Genomic DNA, 10,049 nt, shown 5'->3' on the forward strand with positions numbered 1-10,049 from the left:
TGAAAATGTGTTAATTCTTTGAAAATCTTCAACTAAGTGCATAGTTATGATGATGTGGGCACCTCTTCCAAATGCACATGTGCTTGGATTCCGATTGGTTAGTATGCGGGTTGCTGTAACTTTATACGTTTTAGTTAAATTCTTTGAAATCTAAAATGTAGCTCTGTATTTTATAAAACCATGAGATGATGTATATGGAAATTATCGAAATCACGCGCATGCACATGCACTGAAATCTTGTTAGTTTATGCTCATTTTGCTCTGTGTGCATTATCCTCCCAATACTTCGGAAAATAAGTTGTATAAGTCAATAATACAGAGATTTTGCCTAATTTAGTGAAGCTAATATGGAATGAGGCACCAAATGGGAGATGGGAAGCGTTTTGGGAACATCTGTAACGGTCTCCGTTACAATTATAACTAGTTTTTGAATGTTAGCTTTGAAAAATTATTGTTTATATACAAGCGTTCCTCAGCTTTTCCAACATGTATATATATGAGAGGGTGAGCGAAAGGTGTTTGTGTGACTACTATGAAAACAACAACAACAGAGGTATCATGACATTGTGATCCCTCCCGCTCCTTATTTAATTTGGTGTACTTCCTGTTCCAAGGTCATGACATTGGTTTTTTTTCTTATCATATTGACAAAAAAAGATAACCCTGTACTTCATGCATCTTAAGGAGTTGTATATTTTTGTGATAATAAAATATGGAGATAACGAACAGTATAAAAGCTCAAACTCCATTTAAACAATACAAATCGCGGGAGCAGAGCAAACACGGGCCTCCAAAAACATCAGAAGTGGGATCAGGTGCCATGGAGGAGTGGGCATGCATCTGCTGCCGACCGGAAAAAAAACGGAAATCAGTGTGTAAATAATGGCGTAACAATTAATATGAAAAAAAAACGTCAGTCAGGATAAGTTGTATTTTCTGACAAGGTCATTGTATCGACCATAAAACTTGCGATTGTTCATACGTAGAGCATGCTTTTGATTGCGTATTGAATCAACTTGGAGACAAAAACCATATATGCAGGTGTTAAGGGTATATTGCTACATAAGTAAAGGAAGTTGACGGTTGAGAAATTGAAGTCATCACGTTTATCATAAAGCTTTATTGTTAGGTTACCATCAATGGTACTTTTTCTAGTAAAATATCCAAATATGAAACAGATGTTTAATATGACAATATGATAATATATTACGTCCAAGTCAAGTATAATCTTGGTGTCCAGCGTTGGGCATTCAGGAAGCAATTTCAGTTGGGGGGGGGGGGCACAACCAAACATTTTCAGCTCGGGGAGGGGGGTCGTCATTCCTTGATAAGCCCCCCCCCCGAAAAAAAGGTCATCAGACATTATTGAGGGTCCAAGAGCATGAAGTAACTAAGTTTTCTGCAGTATAGTATATATCGTCAACATTATAAAGATTTTAGCAGGGAAAATTGGGCATTTTAGCGGAAGATTCATGGGACACTTCTAGACATTAAAAGTATATGTAGACATTTTGGGAGATATTTAGTTATGTAAGACGTATTATAACTCTTCGTTAGCCAGGCTTAAGTCTGTAAATTAATGTCCCTTGCTCAGTGATGGAAGTAGGATTTTCATTTTGAGCAAGATAATGTTCATCAAAATACAGTTATTGACTAAAACTCAAGCACCATGAGCACTGTTAAAATATAAAATCAGAATATAGTTATATTATATAGTTATAACTTATTTACATCTCAGTGTTACATTCGTCAGAGGTGACTGAAAGAAACTGAACACCCCGTCCCATACATGTACATCCAAAGCTATTCGGCGTCACACTGGTCATTTGGGGGGGGGGGGGGGGTCCTCTTGCATCAGTTTGTTTTCTTTCCTACGCAAGTATAGTGTATTTTTTTTAATTATTGAAATACATCTCAAATTTCCATTTAAAAGGAAATAGATTAAGTTGAATAGTAGTATTAAGTGAAGGAGGTGTCAATCCCCAAGGATGTTGACACTGGTCATTGCTATTTCTTTGTGGTTTATAACTTTAATATAACCCTAAAATGAATACACTATGAAAATCATACATCACATACAATGCCAATGGCTATTTCAAAACACGCTGTTGTTGCTATTCAATCGAAAATTTAAAGCACGTTGCAAACCACATGTATTTTAACCTTGGTGTGCTGGAATCCAAACAACACACTTCAGGTCAATGGCAGGTGAAAAATTTACTTGTTCCACTGGTATATACAACCTTGATACATGAAATATCTATTAATATATATATCCAGATGAATAATATTTAAACGGAACCCGCTATCGCACTATTACCGTATTTATATACATTGTACGAAGAGTTTGTTTAGTCTGTTCTTGGTAATGATCTGGCATCTCAAACCACACTAGATCTGAGAAAAGAAAATCTCATTATACTCCACCGCTTTAAAAGTGCTGGTATATAGTGATGGGGGTGTCCGCCCGTCTGTCTGTTACGCTTTGGGGTACCCCTCTGTTATATGCAACAGGCCCCTAGGAAGCAGTTAATTTCACTTTGAGGGGACACAACCATACATTTTCAGTTAGGGGGGGGGGGGGGGCACTATCAAGTACCAAAAATTTCCTTGACAAGCAAAAGCAAAAAAAAAAAAGGTCATCAGACGTTATTGTTAAGGGGAGCACCCCCCTCCCGGTTATTACAGCCATGTGCAACTCCTCTTATACCACTGAATAATTATCAAATTTAATGAGACTTTCACACAGTCTTTGTTATACCGTGCCATTATTGTGCACCTCCTAATTTACTTTTTCATTTGACACACATTTCAGGTTTCCCACAGCAAAACAGAGACACTGCCACTCTTTCTATAATATTTTTTTTGGGGGGGGGGGGGTACCCATCTCTTATCTGCAACTCCTCCTATACCACTGAATAAAATTTAATTATTTTTTTACAGAATCTTTATTACACAGTGTCATTGTGCACTTCCTATGTTACTTTTTGATCTGACACATTTCGAGTTTCCAAAAACATGGACACTGCCACTCATTTTATAAAGTCGGGGGTACCCATTTCTTACCCGCAACTCCCCCTAAGCCATTGAATAAAAAATAATGATACTTTCTCAGAATCGTTATTACCGTGCCATTGTGAACTTCCTATTTTACTTTTTTATTTGACACATATTTCAGGTTTTCCATGACAAAACAGACACTGCCATTCTTTTTAAAATATCAGGGATACATATTTCTTTTCCACAACTCCTCCTACACCACTGAATAAATTTTAAAGATACACTCAGTGCTTACAGTACCTTTAGTTTCTGTTTAATTCTCTGCCTTTGTAATGTAAAAAAAAAAAGTAAATAAAATTCTAATTTCCATTTCTTCACTCAGTTGACAATGCGTGTATATGAAAGATCACATGTCAAAGCTTCAGACTTTTTATCGTTACGTGATACACTACAACTACTTGTCTATTATTCATAGGAGAGTAATCCCGGATAATCGTCACCGATAGTGCGATTTTACGTTACTCAGAATAACAACTTATACCTGGCAGATGTCTTCCTTTGTATCCAACTCATTGAATATATCTTGCCATGTGTTAGAATTATCCTGTCATAAACTCTCCATCCATTACAAACTATGTTGCTTATAAATGACAAACAAAAATAATACTTTTTTTTTAAATTTAATTAATATTTTCAACAAACAATTATTTAAAACAAAGAACTCTATCACAGCCAAAATGTAGGAAAAGGAGTTCAAAAAGTGATTCATATTATGTATAATGTAACTCTGCTGAGAAAACTGGATACACAAGTACATATTCATATATGTCTGTGCATATTGCAATAATATACACATTTTTAAAACAAAATTAATCTTAGAACATTTTTTTTTATCAAAACATCATGATACCCAGGCAGCATATCTTTTTGCAACTGTGACAACTAATATAACTGTCAAGTAGTATTTAAAGAAAGTATACCCACCCTTCCCCGATCCAAAATTGGTAAGTTAGCTATAGACATGTATTGTTATTTTTTTTTCTTTGTATCATTACAAGTATGCACAAGTAATTACAAATTTAAGAAATTTTACATTAAAGTAAATAAAATCTCTACATCCTCCCTCCTATTTCTTGGTACTCTCATTCTCTCTCTACCCATCCCTAATTTTTAAAACAAGTATTTTATTTTGTCTTTTTTTCTTGTTTTTTTTTCTGTTTTTCTTCTTCTTTTTTTTTTTTTTTTTTGGTTTTGTTTTTTTTTAAAAATTTTTAATTTGTTTTTTTTTCTTTTTTTTTTATAAATGCAAATCAATATTGCCACAGGTAATTATATTTCTGTTAAAAACATAGGTATGTTTGGTAAACCAAACAAAAATATCCCATGGAATAGGAACTGTACAAGTGAATAAACTGCATGGATTTGAATTACCCTCTTGTTCATGTGGTACAATACAGATCAGGCATATTCATGGCTATCTGTCTACAGAATGCATAGCATGGAGACTATATTTTGATTCTAAATGAAGGTGACTACAGGACAGTAAAAACATGAATATTCACAATGATTGTCTAGCAAATAGATTGTTTATGTACATCGCCATGGCTAACTAGTTTATAATCAGGCAATTACCTTCAAAACAATGAATGCCCTATACACTTTTAAAAATATGTACCCCACAACTTGCATATATACGCTATGTGGTACAACTGATAATAAACATGGCTTAAAATGGGTGAAAAAGGTGACTTAGAGGTAGAAGACATAAGTTGTATCTAACAAAACAACTATCTCCAGAACATTTCTCTCAGACAAGCACTGAGATTTTGTTCTTCAACACTCTGCATAACTAAGGGGAGATGATTCAGTCACTTCAATGTAAGAGTGACTTCCCTTCGTACTTTTTAAGTTTCTGTGAGAGTTGAGTGTTTTCCAGCTGCAGTTTTCTCAGTTCTTCTTTCAGAGTGTTGTTTTCCTTCTCTAGATAAGCTGCTCGCAGTGCAATTTGGTTTTCTTTGATTCTTCGAGCCTCTCGTGAACGTTTAGCAGCAACGTTGTTCTTCTTTCTGCGGCTCCAGTATTTCTGGTCTTTGCAATCTTCGGGCACATACACCTGATAATAGCACATCATTTTATTTACTTTTTTTTTGTCAGATACAACTTGCCAATTTACAGTCAATTTTCACATTTCATAGAAGATTTACTATAAAAAGGGGCAATGGTCTGCAGTTTTCACTGGTCTGCTTGCTGTTTTTTTGCAATATAATGAACAAAAACTTTTTGGGGGTAAAATTTCCCACAATTTCATGGTTACAATTAACAGCCTTGTGTACATTGTGAATATTTCCATGATTATTAAGAAATCAGTTTTATTTTGACTGCCTCTAAAGATGAGAAATGTGATTGGCATTTCCTACTAAGTATTAGTATCATTACTCAACATAGAGTATCCATATTATATGTTAATCTTTCTTTTATTTCACTGAACAATTCCATAACTAATTCATATGATGATGGTGACATAAAGCATTGATAATTAATATGCCTCATTCCTACCTTTCTGGACTTCTTTATGATTGGCTGAGGTTTCAGTTCATCTTCAGTGAACCTTCTTCTCTTTGGATCAAAATTCTGACCTACAATTCATTTAATGACACTATAAGTACTGAAAAAAAATAATAGTAATCTGAATATATTTTGGCATATTTACTTAACTTGACATGAATACTTGTAATAATCTAGATATTATGAAAGTTTTGCAATTTGGGTCACATTTAATAAATTACAACAACAAATGAATGTAATTTCTCATTGCAGGATAAGGAATTTCCCAAATATTTCCCCAATGATGGATTTATACTTCAACATATAAAAAAATTACAAATAAGACTTGAAAAAGTTAATTTCAGTAGAGTATGTCATAGACTTCTATATGTAACTAAGCAACTCAGATATATCCTACGCAATCTGCTGCCATCCATTTTTCATTAAATTTTCTATGGGTCAAAAACCTGAAGATTAATTGCCCCCTCAATGTTTTTCACACTAAAAGCTTGAATGTAATACCTCCTACCTGCCAAACCCTAGCATTAATTTTGTCTCCTACCTGGGATAGATGCGAGGGCCAGATCACTTGGGTCAATATCATACTGCACTTCTGGACTATGTGGAGGGGATACCTCTGGGGTACTGACTGGCAAAGGGGGTGAAATAGTGTCTTCCTTCTTCTGTGGGGATTCTATCAATGGTAGCAGCACATCTGCTAAATCTGCACAAAAGAATTGAAAGAACTCAGCAATGAAACATTTTCCTGGTATGTTTCACAGCTTTAATACTTAGCATAAAGTATTAAACTTGAAACATGAATGAATGCAATAGGCTTACTTGATGCATTTTTTTCCCTCAATGAATTATTGTTTGCAAATTTTCTAATAAGCTACACAATTTGAATTGATTGATTCAACATACCACCAGGAGGGGCAGGTGGGCTTATGGGCTGGGTTATTCCATCAGCGGTATTTGAGTTGTCCTCCACAGAAATTCCAGTCTCTGACAGGAATTCATCCAGATCCATAAATTCCAGATTGAAGTCATTATTGTCAGGATTGTTCCAGAGATTGGGTCCCAGAAAGGCTGCAGAGGAATCGATCTTACCAGCTGAAACTTTTCCTTTCACTGTTCCATCTGCAAAAAAGAAAATGAATTACATACTATAATATATTCAGTACTGGCCTATCTAAAGCACATCATGTTTGATTTAGCTGGCCTAATGATGCCTTTCATCCATATCTATTAGCTATACACATTTCCGCCAGAACTTGCCATATATTGGACATTCGATTTGCAAATGCAGGATATAACGTACATGCACTGATACAGATATCTGAATAATAATTTTAACAAATAGATAAACCATAAAAAATCAGAATATCTTGAAATCTTTTGACTTGTCTGCACCAGGTACTTGAGTATATTTGCACTAAACATGGCCGACGAAATGACGATGTTTACAAAAAACACAGCGTCGAAATAATATGCACTTACCACTAAGTTTGGGTGGATTCTTCAAATCTGGGTTCTCCAAGAGTTCCTTCAAAGTTATGCCTTGTCCAAAATCAAAGAGATTCATCTTTTTCGTCTGTTAAGTGGCCAAGTCTGATGAAATATGGCGTGGATTGTTGTCTATGGTCAGTCCCGTGTAACTACATGTGAAGTAAACAAGGTTATATAAAAGTGAATGCTAAATATAGATAGCTGGAAACGGCAACCAATCAAAACAATGAAAACTCGTCACGTGACTTGAACAGACGAGGTCATTTAGTCCATATGTACGCATTTTAGTATGTGAAGACTTAGAAATTGACCCTTTTAAGCGTAATATTAGCGTATAATCATTCTTATTCAATAAATTTAATTTAACATAATATTTCTTTCCTCCATGCATCACAGTTTACGAAACTGGAGCCCTCTTTCAGATTCAAAACAGCGATAACTTGACAAGAATATGAATATAATAATATAATCCGTTAAAATATTAATAAAATTACCTATTTTCCTTCCGAATTGCCATTTTTACGACGGAACAAACAATCACCAGTAAGGAAGTGAATGATGCAACACAACTTATCCTGGTTGTTACTTGCATTGATACCTCTATTAAATTAATAGAATCATGTATTTTATTATTAATCCCGAAAAAACATGAAATAAGTATTTCAAACTGAGTTGCATTTAAAAAATAATAATTAATGCATTTCAACCATAAAATAAACAGAAAAGTAAATGTATTCTGTTAAACGGGCTAAATAAATGCATGAAGAAAATATTAATACATTATTTACCATGGTTTAATTTTGGTCTTTATTATTTTTTCATCATTATGTCTGGTAGGAAGAATACATGTATTTCATATATTACTTCTCAAAATCAATCTATTGAAGTGATTATGTATGGTTTCTTTTTGCAAATGTTACTAGGAAATATGGCGCGCATTATGTACAGAGAACTATAGTTGTAATGCAGTAAAATCCTCTTGCATACTTTTTATGCAGTTAATTAATCTTTGCCTTCTATCTCCATAAATAAATATGCCATGCACGGATCAAGAGGGGGGTCGGGGGGGGGGGGGGTCCGGACCCCCCTGGAATTTGCAATTTGTAGAGTTATTAAAAGCATATACTGAAATACTGAAGCAAATAAAAAATGACTTTGGACCCCCCACTCTCCCTAGAAAATGTGGACCCCACCATCACCACCATGAAATAGTTGTCTTTCACGAGAAGTGGAAATTACTTCTTTTTTTTTTTTTTTTTTTTTTTTTTTTTTTTTTTTTTGCTTTTCAACAAATTCTCTGGGTTTAATACGTTTGGGAAGGGAATTTAGTTTTTTTTTTTTTTGAGGGGGGAGGAGAAATTTTTGGGTTGGAATTTTTTTTTTTGGACTGGGGTGGACCCCCCCCCCCCCCCTGGAAAAAAAAAATCCTGGATCCGCGCCTGTGTGCGGATCTAGTAGGGATATACCCACTAAAAACTTACAACTTAGAAAATTTTTGACAAGCAATTTTGGACAAGGAAACAACTTGTCCAAACAAACTGAAAAAAAACCTTTTTCGTGTGTACGTGTCTGTTTGTGTGTGTGAGGGTGTGTATGTGTTTGTGTGTGGGTATGGTGAGGGGTGGAGGAGGAAGACAAGTCGCTTTCCTTCATATATGTATATATAAATGACTCTCCTTACCATTTTACTTGGAATCCATGTTTTCTGGAAAGGGGTCGTGCGTAGTTTTCAATAGGATTCCAAGATCGTCTTTTCCTTACTTTACTGTACAAATTTTAAAACTCTGAAATGAGCTTCCATTGTCAAATAGAAAAATGAAATGCATATTCTATTCAACGACCTAGTTCAAACAAAGGCCAATAGCCTCTCTTGAACCAGGTCAATGAAGCACTAACAAATTGTACTGGAAATGTTCTATTTCCCACGGGGAGGTCATTGATGATTTTTTTAAAATTAATTAATTAATTTAATTTTATGATATTTTTAAAGAAAAATATTTTATAGAATGCAAAATTACTCTTCGTTTTGTTAAATGTTAATTTTTATTAACGATTGGAAAAAAGAGTGGTCCCATTAATTCACGATCTGAAATATCTCATCACTTGAATTCGGTTAATTACATGTAAGTAAATGACATACATGTGCGTGCATGTACCCGTACATTTTTAACTATTTTTAGCCAATTTAAATTAAATTAATTATTAAGCATCAAATATGTAAATACATGTACTAGTAGTTGGGTATTTACTTAAGTTTTTAAAGAATTTTACTCTCCGAGTCACAGCATATAATTGAAGAGATTTACGATTCTTGACCTAAGATTACTATGATATTATTATTCAACATTCTGAACTAATTCATGTTGACAGTAGTACTTTATAAAAGGTGGACAATTCTACTTGATTGTGTCGCTCAATGAGTCTGTAATTAATAGGTAAAAATAGCGACCCTCCCCATTTTCTACAATAAAAGCAATTTTTTTATATATAAAAACACAGCATACACAGAAGAGCTAAAATAGTGGGGTTTTTTTTTCAATAATATTTTTTTAAATTCCAGCACACTTCATGAAAGAAAGGAAAGGACTCCTAAATAAAGTTTTTACATTTTAAGCCCACCGGAGTCCTGTGACAGTGAGGTAGCTATGTTTATTCCTGAATACCTCATCCTTTTTTCAAAAATCAAAGCAGGAAAGAATATAATAATTTATTATAAGATTGAATAATTCGTATCTCTCTGAAATCCTTATGTACACTGTAAAAAATGTGTTTAGATGATAGACACTTTTCTAAGCACAATCTTGTCACACTTTTTTTAATGCATTTAAATTCTAAACATGTTTAATTTCAATACACGTAATGGAAAGTGTTTTGAACCTAAATGCTTACATGTTTAGATTTTAAACACATTTCTAATCAGTTTTAGATTTGCGTTTAGAACCTAAACACTTCAATGTTTTAAACAAGAATCTGCAAGAAAACTGAAAATATGACAG

At 34.0% G+C, this 10,049-nt stretch overlaps 1 protein-coding gene across 1 annotated transcript; it reads right to left on the minus strand.

Moving 5' to 3' along the window:
* Nucleotides 1-4,263: 4,263 nt before the first annotated feature.
* Nucleotides 4,264-7,242, minus strand: LOC133172568 (hepatic leukemia factor-like). The gene is made up of 5 exons (XM_061307490.1): nt 7,045-7,242; nt 6,469-6,684; nt 6,107-6,268; nt 5,557-5,636; nt 4,264-5,113 (listed from the first exon to the last, which is right to left on the minus strand). The coding sequence occupies exons 1-5, from the start codon at nt 7,127-7,129 to the stop codon at nt 4,874-4,876; spliced, it is 783 nt and encodes a 260-aa protein (XP_061163474.1). The 5' UTR covers nt 7,130-7,242; the 3' UTR covers nt 4,264-4,873.
* Nucleotides 7,243-10,049: the final 2,807 nt, after the last annotated feature.

This window comes from Saccostrea echinata, unplaced genomic scaffold, assembly GCF_033153115.1.
Source record: "Saccostrea echinata isolate AGI-Se365-2 ecotype Australia unplaced genomic scaffold, CSIRO_AGI_Sech_v1 ptg000054l, whole genome shotgun sequence".
NCBI classification, from domain to species: Eukaryota; Metazoa; Mollusca; class Bivalvia; order Ostreida; family Ostreidae; genus Saccostrea; species Saccostrea echinata.